This window comes from Pocillopora verrucosa, chromosome 5 (genome assembly GCF_036669915.1).
Source record: "Pocillopora verrucosa isolate sample1 chromosome 5, ASM3666991v2, whole genome shotgun sequence".
NCBI classification, from domain to species: domain Eukaryota; kingdom Metazoa; phylum Cnidaria; class Anthozoa; order Scleractinia; family Pocilloporidae; genus Pocillopora; species Pocillopora verrucosa.
The window spans coordinates 2,354,388-2,377,412 of record NC_089316.1 but is presented as its reverse complement, the minus strand read 5'-3'; the positions used below and the strand labels follow the sequence as shown (position 1 = coordinate 2,377,412).

The following is a 23,025-nucleotide window of genomic DNA, read 5'->3' as shown; positions in this document are numbered from 1 at the left end:
ATAAAGATTGAAGTGTTATTAATCATAACAACGTGAGAATTGATTTCCAGACTATGAGTTCTTTCCTACAGCGGGTATTTTTTATTCTCCAGAAGAGTTTGTGCCTATGTGCTGCGAGCTGTCAGTTATGCTTCTCTGTGTAGCTGTACTCGGACCTGGTGGAAGTGCACTGAAAGTGAACGAGAACAAGACTTAGGGAATTCTCGATAAGTGTCGAACGTTCAATGAGAGAAACTTCGGAGTTCTACTAAACCCCAATTGCGAAGTGATTCACCACCCTCCATTGACTTGGGCACTCATGTTACCCCCCCCATTTCCAATGAGGTACAATAGATGCACGTTTTATCTTTTTCTCTTTTACATCTGATCGGTTGATCGGTTCCTCGCCTTAGGTCTCATGAAACTATTGGAAACACCTTTTTAACTTGTGAATTGCGCGCATGCGCAAGAGCGAGTTGTAGATATGATGTGGAGAATGGACACTCACTCACTCGCTCGCTCGCTCGCTCATTGGTGGATTCCTGAAAATTTTTTTTCGATTTTAGGCTTTTTGGATGCATTTGATAGTTTTTGGCGAGTAATAAACAAACGAAATGGAGACCTTTGTTGCTAAGAATAGTGGTGGGGTGAAAAAGAAGCCAGTGATAATCTTAAAAGAGTTTGTTTTTTTTTTCGTTTTTGTTTCAACAAGCGGCGCCAGCGACTGGCAGGCGTGCGAGGATTCACACTGAAATAAGAGAACAACCTTTGTTTTTCATAAAATTGTAATTTACAATCCTTGAACTTCAATCCGAAGATTCATTAAAAATATCACTTACTCCGAAGCGCTAGGAGTTTACAGGTGTTCAAAACCTTTTTATGTTATGGCGTGAGATTGGGGACAAAATTGATAATTACATTTCGTATCGTGTGTTTTTCTGTGTGAAGCAACAGAAGGTGCCGGCGACTGACGAAATTACGGGTTAACACGAAAATCAGATAACACCTAAACAAATAATTTTGGCTACCGATTTTCTGTGAATTTTTAAAGAACAATTTTCTTTTAAGTTTCAAGAAAATTTGAAGATTCAAAATAAACTTTATGTACTAAAATGCGAAAGTTATACACCACGGAATTGATAAATAGGCCTGACATGAAATTCTATCTTGTTTTTGATTATACGTTGCCTAGCACGTGACCAAATTCTACCCAGGCGGAAATCCAAAATGACGGTGGCAGTCTGGGCTTAGTTATATCACTCAAAACTCTTTCCTGTTTGTCTCATTTGATAAAGAAGGAATCATTAATTTTTTCATTAAGATAGTATTGCCTTAATTTTCCAATATTTACAATGATAGACAGTAAATTTCACTTTTCAACCACATTTACTTCCAACCTTTTCTTTTGAACCAGAAGCAAAAATGATATATGTTTAAAAACATGACATCATCCACCCTTGTCAAATGTAATAGCATGATCATTTCAATTGTAATGCCTTCTTATCCCAACGTTACTTGGTTTTTTTTTGCTACATTAGCGAATACTGAACTACTGCTCGTACTCTAAATAACAAAATTCCCTAAACCAGATAACATCAAACATAATCCAAAAAATCATGTAAGTCATCTGTCAATTCACGAGTTTGCTCACAGAGCACTTTGATTGTACAAAGGTGCTTAGTCTGTGTCATTGGCTTCCTCGTCACAGGGTACGAGTGAAGCAGCAATTGGATATGACTTATTTGCCCAGTTTTTTTTGTCCTAACCAAGGACATCTCGCTTAGATTATAAAGATTTCACGGTTCTCATCCCCCGAAGATTGAGTGTGCTTTAGAGCTGCGCAACCAAGAAACCTTTAAAGTATTGCTGACCCTTTAGACGTCAAATGTTACTCTAAGCAGGTAACAGACAGTACAAACCTTGGGCTAGTTGATGGTTTCTGAATGGAAAAGGAAGCCTGGTCTCCGACTGCGCAGCATTCAGCGTTTATGTTTACGTCTTTGATGTTTTGCACTTGAGTAACGTGTTGATGATGCTCTGAAAGAATTGCGAGGAACAGGAAAAGAGAAAAGCTGAGAAGTCGTGAAACGCACGAGGGAAGTCTTTCTAAAGGGGTTAGTCTTTTCATGAATTCCCATCTATAAAATTTCGATGGAATGTTACATATAATAAAAGAACTCCTGAGGAGACAGTTGGCCTCCTTAAAACGGAAAATCCATAGACTTCACCCCTTGGATATGCCACAATGATTCTGCAGCATTGAAACCCCAGGAAAGTTAAAACTGTTTCCACTGCTACATTACCTATATTAATTTGCAAAGGAACTTGTATCTGCGACCGCTGATCAGCTAAAACCTGCACGAGATTACGTTCAGTAATTGGTAATGGTGCAAGAGCCGCTTGTCCATCTATCAAAACACCCATTCCTAGAGAAAAATTAAAGAACATAGTTATCACGAGGACAGTAACAGAAATTATACTCTGAGGTCAGGTCGCATCGCAAAGACACCCAAGGAATGCTAAGTTGCTTTATTCAATACACAGAATCACTCGTTCGTGGAATTGAAGGGGGGTGACATGCACTCATGATCAGTGTTTGTAGAACTTTAAAAAAAATTGCTGACCTACGAGGAATACTTACCACAAGTGCTGTCGGTATTCAAGGGAGCATCAGTGACAAAGTCTTGACTTTCAAGACAAAGTGCCGCGGATTTCCATTTGTAAACCAAGCGAAGACAAACACTCGTTTTTTGAAGTTCTGTCTCACGGGTGCACATCGTGAGTTTGCAAGGGACAACCTCTGACCCTTTCCAATCCACTTCATCCCTTAGTTCTCGTTTGAGCGCTGCGAGAAACACTAATAGGATCTTCTCCTCTGTAGAACAAAGAACCACTCTGATGTTGGAGGAGTTCTGATCCTTCAGCTTCCTCACGCGAACAGTAGAACTAAATGAAGTACAGCATTGGTCGAACGTTTCCTCCACAGATACCGGTAGTATGCTGATAATTGACTTGAATGCACCGGTATCTATTTTGAGAATTCTTCCTTCAACATTGATGGTTGCGACTGCGTTGAGCAGCAGATCTTGCCCCTTTTCTTTTTCAAAGAAGAATTCCTGATAGTACGTGTCACTTTCCTTCATGTACGTTAAGCTTCCCCTTTGGCACTGTACGGAGGAATCGTTCGAGTCAATTACCTCGAAACTCACCATTCTGGCTGGATCAAATCTGGCAAAGCGTATTAGACTAGCCGAAAGGTCAAAAAAATCACGCATAATCGCCTCGTCGACTTCTATTTCATCGGACACTATGTCTCTTACGCAAACCGAGAGCAATTCCAACCGTTTGTGCAACCGGGTTTCCTCTGGACACTTTAAGAAAAATGACTGTAAAATGTCCAGCATGGGAAGAATCGCTAAACTTTGGCCCAGCTTTCGAATACGCTCAGGTGGGTTGTTGCTGTTACAGTTTACCTCGCAAAGCTTTTCCACAATCTTGCAGACATGACAAACAAGCTTTCTGATTTTGTTGTTTTCCTGAGATTCTCGAACGCTGGACGCCATTGGCTCCAGTGTTTTCTTGTCTAGTCCTCTGAGACCACTGAGTACAGGAGGAATTGTCTTCTCGCCAAATATGACTTTCACGTCTTGAATGAGATCAGGAACAATCTCAGTAAACATTTTCACGACTGATTCATCATTCGATGAAATCAATCGTTGATACTTTACAGCTGTTCTTTTAGTAATCTTTTGTCGAAGTTCAAGGTGCTTTGCACAGTTATCGGATAACGATGCTCTATCGATGTCTTCACTTGAATTCTCTACTTGAATGCAACAATCTCTCACCATTGCTTTGCAAAGAGTTTGTATTTTTCCGATGAAAAACTTCATCAAACTAGTATCGTGGACTTGTAATTGCGCGATCTTCGCTGCAAGCTCTCTCAAGTTTCTAATGTGCATTTGGCCTCTTTTTGTCACTTTGTAGTCTAGACGAAATACAAATGCCAAAAGAAAAAAAAGATAAAGATTTATGTCAAATTGAGATGATGGATGAGAAGCCTCAAGAACTGAAGCTTGATATGGGGATTTATGGAATTTTTATGTTGTTTAGAAGAGGTTGTTCAGCTATCACTGAGCTAAAGCTCAACGGACCTTGAACCTTTTGTGACAAACTCATGGCTTGTTTTTGTTCCATTTATTTTTCTAATTTTGCTTTAGATTTTCCCCCTGTAATGACCAGGTGAGCTCTGTCATTTTGAAAAATTCGCAAAGCTGGCAAATCAATTTTAAGAGTATGATGCAGAGAACACGACGGTGACGTTCCATGCGTGATCAAGTGCATGGCTCTTGAAGTATTTGACTTATTATTTGAACGCACATGGGAAGAATGCTTAAAATCCCTCAACTTACCTTCCTCCTTTAAATCCGATAGAAGTGTTTTCAAATTAGCCATAGCATTAGCTGACTCAGTCCCAATCCAGGGTTGTAAGAGTATCTCTAATTGGACGTCCTCATCTTCCCAATGCTGGACGACGTCCTTAGAAACAACATGGGCGTCGGGAATCTGAAGCTTTTGGGCTAGAACGGGAATAAGGTTGAAAATTTCTTCCTCGACCCCCAACAACCGTTTGACATAGCCAAGTAGATCTGTAAATAGGTGTAGACGTAAAACAAGTTCAATTAACTCATCAACTCCGATATTTTACTTTTTCTTTTCGTGGCTTACGAGGCTTTCACTCTCACAGCGTCTAAGTTTGCTTTCCATAGATTGATCTCTTTTTGGCTCAAATCCAAGGTCTAGCTTTGCAACTCTTATTCGAAGATGCAAAACCTACCATTGGAGTCGCGAAAGCACGGGACTTGGAATTGTAACGAGAGGGTTTCAGATCACTGTGAATCTACAGAATCAGTCGTGCACCTGACAAGAGCCATTTACCGGGAGAGGTATCAGTATGAAAAGTGGCAATTTCTTTAATTTAAGAAGTATATTATACACACCTTGGGTTCGAAAGAATGACCACTCTATCCAGCCATCGTCCGATGGAAACTTTTCCTAACGTTAATTCGCTAAAGGGCAGTTTATCTGGCTATCATATTTGACCGAAGACTTACGACTTCTCAAAAACCAAAACATTGTTGAGATTAAAGAAAGAAGCAGGGAATCGAAAGAGGGCTGATCATATTGATATAATTTCGTTACCCTAATTACCATCATTTTATCATGTACACCAACCTTCTTCGGTGAACTGGCACTCCTTGAAGTGCCCATATTGACCTTGTACTTTTATTCTTCCGGATAATATCCCGTGATCATTGATTGCCCGCAGTGGGAATTTGATTTTTTCTCCAGTACTCCACCAGACAGGAGTTTCTACAGTAACACATGCCGTCTGCTTGCCAAGCACCTGGTAGTCTCCCGCGAGATCAACAGAGATTTGAAGTTGTTCACAGTTATATATACTCTTCGCGGAATGCTCGCCACTGGAACGCGCGCTCAGCAGTTGGTATCCGTCATTTTTCAGTTGCACGAAGGCAGAGGATTCGTGTTCTTTGTAGCATGGTTCGTGGAAGATGTCTTCACTCATGAATGCCAAAGCAAGCTCTGCGGGACTCTTTCTGAAGAAAGCTGATACTGAGTACTGAAATGGCATCAGATTGAGTCGTGACACAATCTCTTTGGCACTCATCCGAGTCAATGTCAGCAGATAAGCAATTTTGGAGAATCGATCGAGGTTAGTGACCATTGCATCTTCTGGCACATTTATAGTGGTGTTTTGGGTAATGTCCCGCCAGGAAATCGTTCCATCCTTGGCCTCAGTCCCATGTAACACCAGGACATCATGAAAATTAGAAACTCTTTGACTGATCTTAACCCTGGATGTTAGTGTTATTGGCTTCTTAAACAAATGGCCGTTCGGCAAGAGATTGATTATTGGTGCGCCAAATATGATGTCATTTTCAAGCCCTCTTTGCACCACTAAGCCATAGTACCTTTCAGGGTCCTCCAAAGTTATCTTTACCGACACTGGATTGTCAACAGCTCCGGATGGGCATAAGAGCTGTACATCATTTTCTGTGACTTTGCCACCTTTGCTGGTGATGATCCCAGATCCTCTGTTACTATTTTCCCTTCCTTGAATATCCTTAGGGTTGTTTGGAAAATCAACCTGTGACGTGGAGAGGTCTAAATCCGAATAAAAATAAATTAAGTTTTGTATTGCGTAGAAGAGCGTATTTCGTCGTTTAATCAGTTATTCCAATATAAAACACGCTAAAACAGATAAATTAGTCTTTAAGAAATCAAAGTTTGAATTTTTCTTTACGAGTGGCTGGTCTCGCTTATCTTGTCGAAAGTCACCAAGAAATCCCCTTCAGTACTCCCCATTTATTATTAATTATAATTTATTATTAATTATAATAATAACCTATTTAGACATTGAATAGCTTTCCTCGCCGGGATGACACTACCGGATTGCAGAACGTACAAAGAGTAAATTGATCGATCGAAAAGAACTTTTGGGCAACCCTCACCTTTTTCCTTGAGTAAATCACTCTCGGTGTGCACAGCTGTTTCTTCCTCTTTCTAAAAAAATTACAAAAGTCATTGCTTCAATTACCAAAGTAAACGTGGTAAAAAACCAAGAAAGCCAACACACTTGGACTACGACCTGTATGACCGCGTAAGGAAATTATTAGTTACTATGATGGATTAAGATTCTCCTTAGTTTATCCATTTTCATCGGAAATTAGACCTGTATCTAAATAACCGGGAATGAAAGAATGGGAACGAAGATTAGGATTCTCTTCAACAAAAGTAGCCATGTTTAGTATAAATTGTCACTTTTACTGTTGAAATATCTCCAATATTTCTAGTCTTTTTTTTGTGTGTGTAACAGTCTCAGTAGCAAAGTGAACTAAGATACTTACCTGTTTCGCAGGTAACTGGCGGTCAGCGGATGATTCTTCCAGAGTGCTTACAGCCGTGTGCTTGCTTTCAGTATACCTAAAATATACGTTTGGAATGCAGGGATTAAACAATTTGAAATATATGTAATCGTAGCGATAGATGCAAGCTGAGGCCCATTGCAGCAAGACATTAAGTTAACTAAAAACTCTTGTATTCTAACTGAGATACAGTTGTCTTTAACCCTTTAACTCCCATGGGCGATCAGGACAGAATTTCTCCTTGCTACATCAATACAGTATCAAACAGACAAGTGATGAGAACAAAGAAAAATATCAGTCAGGGAATTATTATTTGATTCAATACCAAATTCTCAGAACTAACATCATAAGAACTGTATGCCAGAGAGTAAGGAGAATTGCTAATGAGATCTTAGCATTTTTAAAAGATGAGCCAAGGTTGAACTTACGTTTTCTCTCTCTTTTTCTGGAACACAATACTTGTGTTTTCTCCCCGAATTGAATGCTCTTCTTCTCTAGCAGACTTTTCAGGAATTGCTGCAGGGTGGTCAACACCATATGAGATGCTACTCGGCTTCAACTCCGATCCTTTAAGTCAAATATAAGTTGTTAATGTTCATTCGGTCCAAAAGAAGATTCAATCCAATCTTTTACATCCATTAGCTAATCCAATGGAAAACTGTGCTTTCATTGACGTACCTGGAACAATCTTCAACTGCATAGACGGTTGAGAATTTTTCCCTTTCTCGCATTCCTGCAATGGTGAATTTAAAAAAAAATTCGTGTCAACATTAATTTTGATAGAGGTCAAACACAAGGCTCAGATTGGTGCAAGCATTTGACCATCAGATCAAGGTGATATCTTGTGCACGCTCATTTCTTATTCACAATAAGACCAGCTGCGAACTTGGAAACTTTAAGCCGCCAATCATAAAGGTCACACTGCACCTAAAACCACATGGAAATGGAGGAGTCGTGCACACAATTACCAGATTACACTCCTGTCTTATTAGAGAGTCAGTTGCTTAAGGAATCCTACTGTACTTTTTAAAAGTAGTACGTGAATAACTAGTTTTGATATCTTTGGAAGACGTATCCGTTAATGGCTTACATGCATCTTTGTTCACTTCCTAAATACATAAGACTCCTCATTCCTAACCTCGTATAGTTTCTGGTATTTCTCACTCTTTCCTTCATCACCCAGTTGTGTGGCTAAGCCTTGAAGAGTACAAAGAATGTCTTTTTGGTCCTGAGCAGACATGACAGTTCTCTCTTCCCATTGCTTTTCAAAGAATTCAAATTTCTCGCCTTGGAATTTCTTGTGAAGTTCCTTCTCACCAAGTACTTCACTTAAGTACAAAATAATTTGCAAGATTTCTTCACGCTGGTTTCGAGGGAGTTGCTGCAGATCTGGCGAATTCCAAGCCATTACATAAAACTCCAGAGCCTCCTTCCTGTATTTGCTTATCATTTTTTGGTCTTCAGACCTATTGAGCCGCTCGATGATCTGATCGATGATGCTCTTCTTAGCGTAGGAAAATTCTTTGTCTTCTTGCCACAGCCTTTCATAAAATTCCAAGGCCTCTTTCTGGAACTCGTTTTGCCTGCCGTTCTTAAGGACTTTCTCGTAGCTCTGTATAATGCGATCTCTCACTGCACTGTGGTTTCCCATCTCCAAGGATTTCTCAATTCTCCATGCCTCTTCTAAGAATTCTTCAGCTTCGCCTGATTGGTCTAAATTTCTGCAGATCTGTCCAACCTGAAATGCACTCCTCGCCGTGTCGGGATGGTCACCTAATATGTCTCGTCTTATCTCTAATGCATCCATTGCTGATTTGTAAGCTTTCTCAAATTCATTTTTCCATGCGTAAGCGTTGGCGATGTTTCTGTGATAAAGTGCCAAGCGCAAGATTCCCGAGCGTTTTAGTTGCTTGGAAAGTTTCAGAGCTTCTTCGTAACACGTGATGGCCTTGTCATATTCTTTTTGCATTTCGTAAACCGTACCTCTCTGGCCGATAAAAAATGGCAAATCCAGATGGTTATTTGAAGCTGAAAGAGCTTTTCTCATTTCATAAGCCCTTGTGTAAAATTTCATCGCATCGTGAAAGTTTCGAAGCTCATTGTAGCAGTTTCCAATCGCATTTAAACATTTCGTGGTACTTGTGTGGTTTCCGACGAGGTCTTCCATCAAATCAAGTGAAAAACACAAACTTCTGAGCGCTTCCGGTACACTTCCTTTTTTGTAAGAAATCTCGCCTTTGACGTACAGGTAAGTAGCAAAAGCAAATTTGTAAGGATCTTGGTTCTTTATCTCCTTATCTACTTTCAGAGAGGACTCCTCTGCGAGTTTCAAGATTTCAGTTGCCCTCTTCCATCCATAGATTTCAAGAGCTTGCATTGCCTCGTGGGATCTCACTTCCATGCGAAAGATGGAACCTGGAAAGTGCAATTTATAAAAATCAGCCTCTTAAAAAAATTTCTCTCTACAACCAACAGTAACTAGTTCTTTTTTTCGGACATCTCATCTGTGAAAATACAGCAATCAAACTAGTATCCCAAATGTAGGAGGCTAATAAAACTTGCTGCAAGGAATACTTCCATTGCACACTCATGCCCTACATCAAGGAAAAGCTATACCCAGGTCAAGTCTTTACAGTTCTAAGTAATCAAGAAGTAATCATTGCTCACACTAGATTATTCTATTAGCTATCGTGCAAGTCAAGTGCAAGAGAACTAATAGCGTATCGGGCAAAAATGGAAGCAGATATCAATTAAACAAAAACTTCTTCCCACCTTCTCTTCCGTCCTCTTCCGTTGCTTCTGTCCACGATTTGAAAATCTTCTCTCTCTGTTTGTTGTCAAGCATTGCTTCAAAAAGGTGGTAGATAATGGCCCTTTCATGATGTTCTTTCAAACGATGAAAATTTTCCGCTTTGAAGGGGAGGTCTAAAGCCAACTCAAAGTTAAGCTTGTTATGGTCAAAATACTCAAATGCACTTACGTAGTCTTCATCCAGCAATGCCGCGATAGATATCATTTTCGAAAAGTAAAGCTCGCGAAACCTATCTTTGGCTGCGTCGTAGGCCTTTCTGAATACTGGACTACCGGTATTTCCTATACTTCTCAGGAAGCTACGCATCAAGGGATGAATATCATAAAGGAGCTCCTTTGCATCAGGATCCACTGATAACACCGCGCTACTTCTCAAACCTTCTAGTACAATGACTGCTTCAGAAGACTCTACACCAAGGACAGAAGCAGCGGCTTCCTCAGAGAATGGATAGCAAAACAGCGATAATGCCACGGCAGATGATCTAAGGTTGATGGTTGGAAGGAAAAAGAACATCTTTCTTAGACAAGAGAGCTTTCCTTCACCAATCTCCTTACTGAGACTTTGCCACGCTTCTCTTTCCTGCTGATTCTGTACTGGTGAGAGGAAAGTTTCACCTTCGTCAGTCTCCGATGTCGTCAGTTCGTCTTCCACCATTCTAAGAAACTTCTCACCAGCTGCTATCTTTTGCCGAAGAGTGGCCGCCATGCCATTTAGAAGAAGTGGGTACCCTTTACACATGTCCACAATTTTCTCAATTTTTCCCATTTGTAAGACAGATAATTCTCCTGCCTTTTGAAGAATCAACTCTTGCGAGAACCCTTTCTCTAAAGCTTTCACTTCGTAGCAGTCGCTTTCGCAGGGGGTAAGCCCTTGGAAACGTGTCCTGGATATCAAAGCTACTTTCAATCTAGCGATTCCCTCATCGTCCTTCGCGTTCCTATCTTTGTCTTTGATAAGCGTTTGTAGCAGTTTAACCATCTTATCGTTCAGGGTCTTCAAAAGATCGCCATTTCCACCAGAAAAATTATCCACATTGTCCAGGAGTAACAAAACATCGCCTGGACTTTCCTTCCTCAGTTTTCGAAGTTGGTTGATGACTGGATTTTCGTCGTAAGTTAAAACTGTCCTTTTCGTGTCCAGTGCCATCATAATTTGAAAGTAAACGTCTTTCATCTCCGCAACCTCCCTCATGTCGACAAAGATGGACTGTCCTGGCCACCGCAGAGAAATTTCTTTTCCCAGGGTTGTCTTTCCCACACCACCGGAGCCATATAAATTGACGATTTCCTTCGCTCCGGTCAGTTTGGCCATGATTAAATTCAAATCGAGGTCTCTACCTTTTATTGCCTGTCCTGATACCTTTGGCTCACCGCTCTGGAGACGGCTTTTCTTGAATTGTTCGATCCTCTTTGTGATACCCTCCTTCTTTGATGATTTGCAAGCGACAAATCTCTCCAGCAAGGTTAAATTTTCCTCAGACAAAATTTTTTGAGTTGCAAACAGTCGGAGATGGGAATACAAATCTTGGTCTGTTTTAGCCTGAGAATTTACTTCTAGGGTGTTCTTTATGGATGCAACAACATCTTTGAGTTCTTCAGCAGTTAGTGCATCGGTAACATCTCGCAATAGTTCGTCAAAATGAGGCGAAATCTCTCCCAAAGTCGCCGAAGGTGCTTGAGGGGTCGGTTCCTGCGACGCCATCTTTGGCTTCACTATTGACATGATACTGACATGAGGCTCCACATACTATTTGACCCAAAGATGACACGATGAATTTTAGAATTTTCGACTCGCGGTAACTGTGATTCCCTATTATCAAATTTAAAGGCTATAGAGGTATGAATGACAATAAATGAATGGCACTAGTCGAAAATGTCTATCAGGTAACCACAACAGTCAGTCTTTGGTCGACAAAACCGGTTTTAGGATAATGTTGTCACGCGATTACCGAGGATGCAGCTGCAGTATGCAGATCTCGCGTCGCTTGTGAAATTCCACAGTCATTTACTGACGTCAGTGATTTGAAAAGCTGACTTAGCGGCAGGGTGATCATGACAAAACAAAAACAACGACCAAAGAAAGTCATTGCTATCGGATTTCTACCAGTGATATTCGTAGAAACAGATCAAGGTCATGAATTTTAATCAATTCCCGGAAAGACCATCAGCAGTTAGGTAATTCTCGGAATTATCCCATTGTCAGTTTGAGTTATTCAACGGTGACGTTGTATTATCCAATAAACCAGATTGCTTATATGAAGTATGTTTTGTAAAATACCTTAAATCGTCGATGGTTAACGATATTTAGTTTGTTCTTGGACTTAATTGCGCTTCCTTAATCAAGATATATTTATCAATGGGTCGGATTTATCGACAAGTGGTAATGATATTAGCGGGAGACATGGCTCTTGTTATTAGTAATCAAATCAAGTTACTCAGAAGTTACAAATGAAAACTGGTATGCATCCGAGAAATCTTCGGTTTGGATTCGAGTTCTAGCACAAGTTTTAGGTCAGTTCTCTATTCTTGTAAGCTGCTAGTTCGCCCGCTGCCTCCACAAGGCTGGTGTGTGTGTTTGTTTTGTTTTTTGTCAGCGCTGTAGGATTCTCGATCTCCTGACGATTTTATCTCCTTTTCTTTATAAACTTGAACGAAAATCCTTACTCCTTAATTTTCTGTCATCTTTCTTTTTCTTTTTTCTTTTTTGTATTGTTATAAGACACGAGGATGGTGCTCTAAGAGGGAGAAATAAGTGTCCATCGGGTCCACTAACGGCTCTAAAGAGATAAAGTAGGTCAGCGGATTTATTCATAATAACATGCACAGTAGGATTTAGCAGAAAAATCAAGAATCGAGTCGACGAGTTTAGACTAAGTAGTCCTGTTCTTTTGTGTCCTTAAACATCAACAAGCCATGATCTCAGGACTGAAGAGCAGGTCTCTTCTTTTCTCTATAAAGGTAAGAAACTATTCAAATTTCGCTGATGTCGCTCAGTTCGCTTTTACAGCTTCTGTGTCCATTTCTTTTCAGTCAACCGGGTTGGCGAGAAGTGCCTTACGATCGTCCGGTTGTAGGGCTTTTCATTTTAAAATTGAGGGAAGACGATCACAAGATGGTACGGCGAAGGGACAGGTTTGAAAGAAACTATTCTTTTTTGGGAATTATTTCGTAAACTTAAGAATTTATCGAGCGATGACAATGGCAAAGGCAGTCTTACATGATTTCGTTATGTAATAGGACATGATATTTACGATGCAGATTACGTTTCCGTGCGACTTGTCATGATGTAACGGCGCAGAGAAATCACTTTTGTTTATTGGGTATAAATGTATATTGGCTATATAATAAATATTTAAATTTGAACAAATGTGTTGGTTTTTTTCTTTTTGACCGCATTTTTGACACGAAAACGTTCAATTCTACTATGAGAATTGCGTGACAACAGTTTAGGCTGGCGGTCACGCTCTATTGTGGGTCCTTAATTTTCAATTTCGCTATAGAACCAGAGAAAAAATCGCAGGTTTCTATTATACTGGCTAGTATGTTGAAAATGTTTTTCTTGAGGGTTTTTTAGATAGTAATTATGGCAGTGTATGGAAATACATGATCGTATTGAGTATCAAAGTAATCGTTTGTCTTGAGGGTAAGATTTCCGCACAGCCCCATACTACATTATACATTCAGTTCTTGGATAGAGAAAACAATGACTAAAACAATACATTGCCACTGTGAAAACAGATTTGTTTTACAACAGTATGAGGCTGTGTAGAAATTTTACCAGTTTATTTTTAATGAAGTGTATTGGAAAACATGTTTCAACACACTTAAAAAAAACACAGAATGAAATAAGCCCCTTAGCTTCTTGAATTAATGAACATGTAGCTCCCCAAACAATAGTCATACATAAAATAGAGAAATGTGTCAATTTGAGGGAGCTTCTTGGTAGAACATTAAATTCTACCAAACAGATGTGAGAATTACCAATTGGAGTTGGGGAGTTCTAGAGATAACTTAGGAGAGTGTCATGGTTGCAGTCTAGTCATCACGATAATGGCAAATCATATTTTGAATATCCAAGTCTACTTGTGTGTTCAAATTAACTACTAGCATTCTTCTTATCTACCTGCAGTTATCACGGGAGTATCCTGTGGTAGACCACAGTTATGACGCTGTAGTTGTTGGTGCTGGAGGTGCTGGTTTACGTGCAGCCTTTGGTCTTGCACATGAAGGATTTAAAACTGCGTGTATCACCAAGCTTTTCCCAACAAGATCACATACTGTTGCAGCACAGGTTAACGCTTTTACTTAATTTAAAATCATATTTTAGAGTAACTTTCAAACTTAAACAGAGTCTATACAGGGCTTGTCGTTTACCATTTGTTTGAGTTAATCCCTCACACAAATAGAAATAACGTGTTATGCTTGCACTAGTTATTTGAACAATAGCCATCACCTTTTTGCTCATAAGGTATGATTACCTAATCCTAAGCAATGCACAAGAAAAGTTTGTAAAAATTCGGGCCAGGACATATGATTATCACCCTTTTCCCATGTTTTTCCTGCAGATTCCTTGAAGATTATTGTGTCAGCAATATATAATGAATCAATGTAAAGTGCAGTCAATTACTTTAACCCTTAAACTCCCAAAACTGACCAAGACAGAATTTCTCCTTACAATACAAATATAATATCAAGTAGACAAGTGTTGAGAATAAAGAATAATATCAAGAAAGGGATTATAACATGTTTTCAATTAAATTAAATGTCATCTACATGTATGCAGGATGTGCCCAAAGAATTCTGTTTTTATTTACTAGGGAGGAATCAATGCTGCTCTTGGAAACATGGAACCTGATGATTGGCGTTGGCATATGTGAGTTTGTTACCTTTTTATGGCGAGGAATGTAATTATCGCTACTTTCTCTGTTTTTATAAACATTCTATTCCGCTACGGGCATTCTCTTCCAGTTTCCCAATATTTATCTTGTTGGCATCTATCTGCTGAGAAAACACTTAGTGGTTAGTCTGTTTCAAAATTGACTCTTTTTGCATTTTTGTTTACACCAATTTTGCACATCCAATTCTGGGATTCAGCACTAGCTGTGTTATGCAGTCTTGGTCAAAACAATGTATTCAAATGTTATTCATGTTGCTGGTTTGTTTGGGGTTTTACATACAGGTATGATACAGTGAAAGGGAGTGACTGGCTTGGGGATCAGGATGCAATTCATTACATGACAGAGGAAGCACCAAAGTCAGTGATTGAGGTATGTGCTTCTCAAATGAATGTTGTAAATTGACCATTGTGAAGAGTTTAAAAGCTGACATTTTGAGCATTAGCCCTTGGTCAGAGCAATTGACGAAGGTCTAACGCTCAAAACCTTTACGTTATTAACTTAATTGATAACACTAAATTACCCTGTTATACTCTCCCACCGATGCAGCACCACAGTTTCTTTAGAAACCTACCCCCTTCATTTGAATTTTGTAAAGCCAAACTAATAATTCTAGCCAATTAGATCAAATAATACATTTGTAAGGAACCATGAAAAGCTTACAGTAAACTCACAACCAGCACTAAGCATCAAAAATGCAAATTAGAAAGTAGTTACAATTTTTCCTTTTTTAAGTTTGTTTCTACCAGTCAAGAAAATGTACATGCAGTAGAGCAGCACATTCCTGGATTGCTATTGACAAACAATCAAAAGTTGTTTTCAATGTGAATTAGTTCTCTGTAAGGTATATACATGTATCATGTATACAATTAAACTTGCAAGTTTGACATTCCACGCATAGTACAGCACATTCTCAAGAGTCCATTGTTCATCTGGCATACAAGCAAACATTGATAAAGATAGCGAGTAAAACAAATTTAAAGTGTTTGTATTGTTTCCTTTCTTTTGTACAGCTTGAAAATTATGGAATGCCTTTCAGTCGAACAGAAAAGGGCCAGATTTATCAGCGTGCATTTGGTGGTCAGAGCTATAATTTTGGTAAGGGAGGTCAGGCACACAGATGTTGTGCTGTTGCTGACAGAACAGGTCACTCCCTGCTTCACACTTTGTATGGCCAGGTAAGGAGAGTATGTTTGAAGAAAAAAATTTACCCCCTACCCCCTATTTTAGGGGGTAAGGGTGGGTGGGGGTTTGTTTCAGGTGGTACATGCAAGAACAATTTAAACTTAGATTTCAGTTTTGAGTTAAGTTTTTTTGTTTTGTTTTTTCATTTGTAATAATTTCTTCTTTAGTCCTTGAGATATGAAACAGAGTACTTTGTGGAGTATTTTGCACTGGATCTCCTCATGGACCAAGGAAAGTGTGTCGGAGTTATTGCCTTGTGCCTCGAGGATGGGTCACTTCACAGATTTAAGGCAAAGAACACAGTGATAGCAACTGGGTATGTTAGTGATTACTGTTATATACACAATGGATTTACCTTTTAACAATAACTGTTATTGACTGTATATTTAACCATTTAACTCCCAAGATCCAATTTTTAACCCTCCCCTCTAGCTGCTACACATTTCTTTGAAAAATATTTACAAGAATTTGGTATAAGATCAAGATAATAACTTCTACTTGATAAGTTTGAGAATTCTCATTACCAGTTTGTTGGATAATCTGTGGATATTATTAGGAGAAGTTACCTGTTAATCACTTCTGGAAGTTACAAGGTTAAAAGTAAACATGCAGTCTTTCAATGCTGTTTCTTTTCATTTGCAATACTGTTGTGCATATGCCTAATGTAGTTCATTTTAGGGATATTTGGCTAATTCAATGTTCATTTCCTCTAGTGGGTATGGCCGTGCCTATTTCTCCTGTACTTCAGCACACACCTGTACTGGAGATGGAACAGCCATGGTGGCAAGAGCAGGACTTCCTAACCAAGACATGGAGTTTGTCCAGTTTCATCCAACAGGTATTTTTACAAGAAAAGTTCTTTTTACAAAAGAGGATCAACATTATAACTTCCCAGTTTCTGCAGCATGATACATGTTCTCCCTCCAGGAGTGATTTTGAACCCCTATATTTTAGCCACTAATTCATCCCCAGCATTTTAGAATGTTTCCTGAATAGTTCTTTTTCCTTCATTGATTTTAATTCCTCAGAGGAGAAAGACAATTGAGAATAATGTTCCCTGCCCAAAAACCTCTTAAGATGACTAAGACAACCATTTCACTGAAGTCTACAGCACCTGTTATAGTTTAATTATGGCACCTTTCAGTTGTTTCCAATTAAAATTTTTTTTGTGTTCTGGCCTATTTTCCAAAATTCTTAAATTGGTAGCACCTTCAAATTTTGTTTCAAAAATTGTAAATTGCTCAATGCAACCTGGCCAAAAGTCCCCTGCAAAATTTTGTAAAGAGCAAATATTGATGTTGAGAATGTGCTATATAAATGCATCACTACCTAAAAGACTAAAGATTTATTTGTTCATTTTTGTGTAGGAATTTATGGTGCTGGTTGTCTGATTACTGAGGGAAGCAGAGGAGAAGGAGGTTATCTTATCAACAGTGAGGTACTGAACTGTGTACTCTGTACTTGTTTTAGAATCATTTCTGATCTATCAGGCATAATTGATCACATTCTCATTATTATGGATCTCATTCATTTATTATGGTGTCCTTTGTTTAGGGAGAAAGATTTATGGAGAGATATGCTCCTACAGCTAAAGACTTGGCATCAAGAGATGTTGTGTCCAGATCAATGACGATTGAGATCAGAGAAGGAAGGTAATTACATAAGCAAGTTTGTTTCTTTATTGTAGTTATTTTTTGGGTTATGGGTGCAACTTAGCAGCCATAGGGGTATAGAAAATAATTTGCGATTCGAAGGTTAGCTTCCAATTTTTTTTTTCATTTTACACTGAAGAAGGATTACTTTCCCTAGGTTAGTTTACAAAGTATTTTGTGACTTCTGATCAGACCTGAGTTAAGCTTATTGCCAGTTCTAAGGTAGTCTTAACTTACATTTGATTTTCTTTTCAGAGGGGTGGGGCCGGACAAAGATCATGTGTACCTTCAACTGTCCCATCTTCCAGCTGAGACACTCAAGACACGGTTGCCTGGAATATCAGAGACAGCCATGATCTTTGCTGGAGTTGATGTGACCAGGGACCCCATCCCTGTTATTCCCACAGTGCACTACAACATGGGAGGTATCCCCACAAACTACATGGGTCAGGTAGGTGTTGTCCTCCCTCTCCCCAATCCCCTCCATCCTCTCTTGGGTTTGCTACTCATGGGAGAAATATTGTCTTCTTCCCAATGTCTTCTGCTGTGAGATTGCAAGAACATCAACTTGTAGTTTAAGTTCACTTACCAAAAACTTGTCATTCTTTACCACCACTCATTGCTCAATAATTGAATTTTGGCAATCGCTATTTCTGTGGTTTGCAACAATGTGGAAATATGTGCCCTATGAGAATTGTCTTTTCCTCTGAAGAAACTTGGTGAGGATGAAAAGGGAACTCAAGTAAACAAAATGGGAGAGAAATTTCCCATTTGCTTTAGTGCCTCCAATTTTTAATGCTTAACCCAATTGAGGCTCTGATAGCACTCTCCATCGTATTGTTTTGTTGTTTATTGGGGAAAAAGTGCCATGTCAAATAAAACAGCCAATGACAAGTTAAAAAGAAGTTTTTCAATGATGTAAAGTTTTCTCTATTTTCAGGTTTTGACGAAGAAGGAGGGCAAAGATGAAGTCGTGCCAGGCCTCTGGGCGGCTGGAGAGTCTGCATGTGCCTCGGTCCACGGTGCAAACAGACTGGGTGCTAACTCCTTGTTGGATCTGGTTGTGTTTGGACGAGCATGTGCAAATTTCATTTCTAAGTTTAACAAGCCGGATGAGACACTTCCCGAGCTTCCTTTGGTAAAGCATTTTCCTTCTATCTCTTACAGCGACATATTTTTCCTTGGTGGGCAGCTATCTATTCTCTTATAGCTAACTCTCAAAAATGGCAATGGACAATAAACCATGTCCCTGCCAAAATATGTGATAAGATTTTCTCATCTCATCGACTGCTTTTGGTGTAAGTTATTTGTGTTGTTTGGAGGAGTCATATTCTAATCACTTCTTGGATATGAGAATCTTCCATGTGAAGTGTCTGTAATTACATGAGAGAAACATGAAATTTAAGTTGAGAAACAAAACTATGGCTGCGGATGAGCAAATTGTGTTAAGAGCTTTATGGGAATTATTTCATAGGAAGTGTCTATTAGTAGTAGATAGAGACAAGAAATGAGTTATGTACACATGAATGAAAATGATTCCATTGTGTTTTGAGTGGAGGATAATTATATAAATTCTTTTTTGTTGATTTAGAATGCTGGAGAGGAGTCTGTTGCTAACTTGGACAAAATTCGATATGCTAATGGCAGTACTCCTACTGCAGATTTGAGAATGGACATGCAAAAGGTAAAAGTTGCTTTTTGAGAACAGTGGGAGGAACATTCTATTTGCACAATTTTCATGTCAAATTATGCACAGAATCAGAAGTTGGTCTTTAGCATAAACACTATTACATTTGGGGATATTTCTCTACCTTTTTTGGTTTTGTTTTTGTTTTGATTGTTTGCTTTCCTTTTTTGAGTCTTTTTTTTTTTTTTTTTGCACCTCTGACTCATATTAAACCTTCCAAATGATTGAATAGAATTGTGAATGGTTAGAGATCAAAGAAGATTTGGCACTGAATCAAACAATATTTCCTAGCTGAGTGTGTTGCTTTCTTGTTATCATCCTGCTTTAACCTTTTAACTTTCAGATCAAATTTGTAACTCTCCTTACTGTCAACCATGCAATTCTTATAATGTTAGTTCAGAGAATTTAGTATTGGATCAACAAATTATCCTTAAATTGATATTATTTTTTTCTGTATTCTCATCACTTATCTGGTTGATGTTGTATTGTTATTGTACGGAGAAATTCTGTGTTGGTTACTCATTGGAGCTAAAAGGTTAACTGATATTGAGAGGGGAGAGCACTTAGTGATCGCTCTTGGGAAGTGGAAACTCAGAAGCTAAATGACTTATTATTCTCGTTGTTCTTTCCAGACTATGCAGGAACATGCGGCTGTATTTAGAACTGGTACAGTCTTGGCTGATGGCTGCCGAAAGATTGATGATATCTACAACCAGACAGAAGACCTCAAGGTACAAACACAATTGGACTTCTGTTTTGCCCTAAAGCTTTTCACCAATTGCCTAATTCTATCTCACACCGTGGTCATTAAAACTGCATTTTACTTTTGAGAACCAGACAGCATAAATTACTTATGCTCAAGGTTTTTTTGAAGTAATCTTTTTAGACCGCCCCTCAACTCAATGTTTTCTTGGGTAATCTGTCGCCAATGTTTTAGATTTTCAAACCAAAGGGTGGGCAGGAGTATCAAGGTGGTAACTACATGACATAAATACTCCTTTCCCCCCCCCCCCATCCCCTCCCCCTACCCTTCCACTTAAGGTTCTCACAGTGGGAGCCATTGCAGTCACAAGTTTGCAGAGAAATTTAACCTATTTCTTGCACTGTTTAAGTTTTGCTCTTTCTCTCCTGTTATCTAATTTCTAGTTGTTTGATCGTGGCATGGTGTGGAACACAGATTTGGTTGAAACACTCGAACTACAGAATCTTCTCATCAACTGCAAGCAGACTCTTTATGGAGCGGAGGCTCGTAAGGAAAGTCGTGGTGCGCACGCTCGAGAGGATTTCAAGGTATTGTTCAGTTAATAGTGATTTTCAAGTGATTGTCGAAATGAATGCGGGATTACGATTATTTTACTTTCCTTTCATTGATAGGAAGGATGCCGAATCTATCAATGAATCTCTCTATCAATCAATCAATAGAATCTATCAATCAATCAATAGAATCTATCAATCAATCTAGACAGTTCTGTCTAATTGTGGGCAGCTAAGTTCCATTTGCATACTACCGCTTCATTCAATGCGTTCCATTCCGAACTGGCAGATTGTGTCTGATTTTGAATCAATGGATCCTTATACAAGGAAAAAACGAAATAAATAGAGTTTATGGTAAAGTTCACAAACTCATTGATGTTACTCGATTGACAAAGTATTAACTGATTAAGGGCGGTTTTCAATTGAGTGTCGTTAAACCAAAACCAATGTAATCACAGCAGCCAATTGGAAGAAAGGGAAATTCCTGTAAGAGCCGAGGAGAAATCAAACAAAACCATCCAAACTGCCCAATGTGTGCAAGGAATCAAGTCGTGATTGGTGTTAGTTTTGTAACTGATTGGTTGGGAAAGTGATGCAAGTTTTCTGGACCAATAACAGAACAAAGTAAAGCAATCCCGAATTACTTTCAACACTCAATTAAAAATTGGTTTATCGACTCACTAATGATGGAACTAAGGGTTAAAAACTTGCTTGTCCTGTTGATCTTTCTTTTTGATCCTCTGTAGGAACGTATCGATGAGTATGACTACTCCAAGCCACTGGAAGGTCAAACAAAGCGTCTGTTTGATAGCCACTGGAGAAAACATACCTTGGCCTGGACTGAACATAATACAGGAGAGGTATGTCAGCATTCTTGTTCAATTTTTCCCAAGGGGACCATACATAGTATTTTGTTTCTTCTCCATCTTCTCCCCTCCCTCTACCCTGGAGAAAGATAATGTTAGTGAGGAAAAATTTGAGTGTAATTTATTGACCACAAAGGTTAGCTTTAGTCCTTGTGGGCTCTGTTCCTCTGTTTTGGAGCAAAGTTTTTGTTGTGGAGATAATTTTCTGTGTCTTTGATTTTTTTAATATTGGGCAAACAGAATTCATTTTCCAAAGAGGTTTCCCCTTTCTCCCCTTTGAAGACTGATTTTCTGTCCTGTTTGCCTTGTAGACAACCCTGGATTATCGTGGAGTTATCGACGAAACTCTGGATCAGAAAGACTGTGCCTCTGTCCCCCCAGCAGTTCGCTCTTACTAGAAGGCCAAATACTGATAGGAATGAATGAAAATCTTTGCAGGGCTAACGGGGGGGAAGCACTGATTTAACAGAACTAATTTAAGTATATACTGTTCTCAATTGAGAATTTTTGCGTGTAAAAAGTTTAAAAAAGGAACAGGATTTTAAAGCTAGTTTCAAAAAAACTTAATTGGAATTATATGTATTTGTTGATGATTTTGTCTTACGAAGCACAAGTGTTGTGTTTGTTACTGTTTCTTTTTTGCTTCAGAAATTCGCCCTACTATTTTTGTTCTGTTCGTTTATTTGTTTTTCTGGCTTCAGTGAGAGATTTTTTTGTTGTTTGATACTCGGGTAAGAATTTTCTGCCTATTTAGTTTTGAGGAAAAGTTCTCCACTCAGGGTTGATCCAAAATTGTTAAAATTGCAGTATTTCTTATTTAAATGTTCATCGAAAGATAAGGAAATTAACAATAGCACTCAAAGATTCGAGTGGTTTTTTTATATTGTTAAGGCTATTCAATTATGTAAAAACGGAACATGCCATGAAGATATTTCTCTCTTTTCATTTGCTTAAATTAAACTGATTAATGCATGCCTGTGTCTGTTTGGATGGGTTTGGTTTCATTTACCGCAAAGAAATATTCAATTCATTTAATTTATTCGTCTCTATTTTGTCCAGCCGTCGTATGGACAAGCTCACGATCGTTTATTCGACTGGACATGTTTAAGTTAGATTTAGAGTGGACAGTAGAGGGGAGGGGGGGGGGGGAGCGAGTGGAAAGGTGAGAAGACTACTAATTTATGATAGTAAACTGGTATCCATTCAAACTCCTGGGTGAAGGGAAAGAGAACAACGAAATGACCCAGTTGGGGCTCAAACCCAGATCTCTCGCACTATAAGTCTCGACCAGAAATAGTTACCTCTGCAATTAACTATTTGCTTAAATATTTTCAGCCTCGATGACAGCTTGCGGTTCACTCCGCCTTCCATTGCATGAAAATATTAAGAGTAATGTTACTCTCCTTGGATGGCATTCTATTCCATCGCGGCCAACACCCAGTGGGCTTTTTTGATAGCTCACTTGAAACCAATTTCACCCTCTTGGTGAAGAAAGGCACTGTGACCTTGAAGTGTCTGTCTTTACAATACTTAAAATTGACCCTGCCACGTTTGAAACGGCACATTTTGATCTGGAATCCAGCAAGGTGGCCATCGGACCACAGCGGTACTTCTCAACCTACCGTTTATTCCGTAAAAATGAGAAGCAGAATGAAATTTGACTTGAGTTTCATGTGGACTCTCCTCATGGGAGACGCTCGTTCCCAGTGGCCTTTCAGGGGTAAAGAAACGAACGAGACACCACCCTGTCAC

The 23,025-nt window shown here is 39.0% G+C and overlaps 2 protein-coding genes across 2 annotated transcripts; one reads left to right on the top strand and one right to left on the bottom strand.

The window, feature by feature from the left end:
• Positions 1 to 17: 17 nt before the first annotated feature.
• Positions 18 to 11,817, bottom strand: LOC131768608 (uncharacterized). The gene is made up of 12 exons (XM_059084335.2): positions 9,696 to 11,817; positions 8,062 to 9,338; positions 7,602 to 7,656; positions 7,352 to 7,490; positions 6,906 to 6,981; positions 6,510 to 6,561; positions 5,212 to 6,162; positions 4,389 to 4,625; positions 2,621 to 3,964; positions 2,283 to 2,405; positions 1,899 to 2,016; positions 18 to 169 (listed from the first exon to the last, which is right to left on the bottom strand). The coding sequence occupies exons 1-12, from the start codon at positions 11,455 to 11,457 to the stop codon at positions 82 to 84; spliced, it is 6,222 nt and encodes a 2,073-aa protein (XP_058940318.2). The 5' UTR covers positions 11,458 to 11,817; the 3' UTR covers positions 18 to 81.
• A 679-nt stretch (positions 11,818 to 12,496) lies between these two features.
• Positions 12,497 to 22,242, top strand: LOC131768609 (succinate dehydrogenase [ubiquinone] flavoprotein subunit, mitochondrial). The gene is made up of 17 exons (XM_059084336.2): positions 12,497 to 12,692; positions 12,765 to 12,866; positions 13,864 to 14,025; positions 14,552 to 14,607; positions 14,914 to 15,001; positions 15,643 to 15,807; positions 15,982 to 16,130; positions 16,528 to 16,652; positions 17,182 to 17,252; positions 17,369 to 17,466; positions 17,722 to 17,917; positions 18,407 to 18,604; positions 19,058 to 19,150; positions 19,786 to 19,884; positions 20,300 to 20,443; positions 21,154 to 21,267; positions 21,585 to 22,242. Exons 1-17 carry the CDS (start codon positions 12,648 to 12,650, stop codon positions 21,669 to 21,671), a joined length of 1,992 nt encoding a protein of 663 aa, XP_058940319.2. The 5' UTR covers positions 12,497 to 12,647; the 3' UTR covers positions 21,672 to 22,242.
• The last annotated feature ends 783 nt before the right edge of the window (positions 22,243 to 23,025 follow it).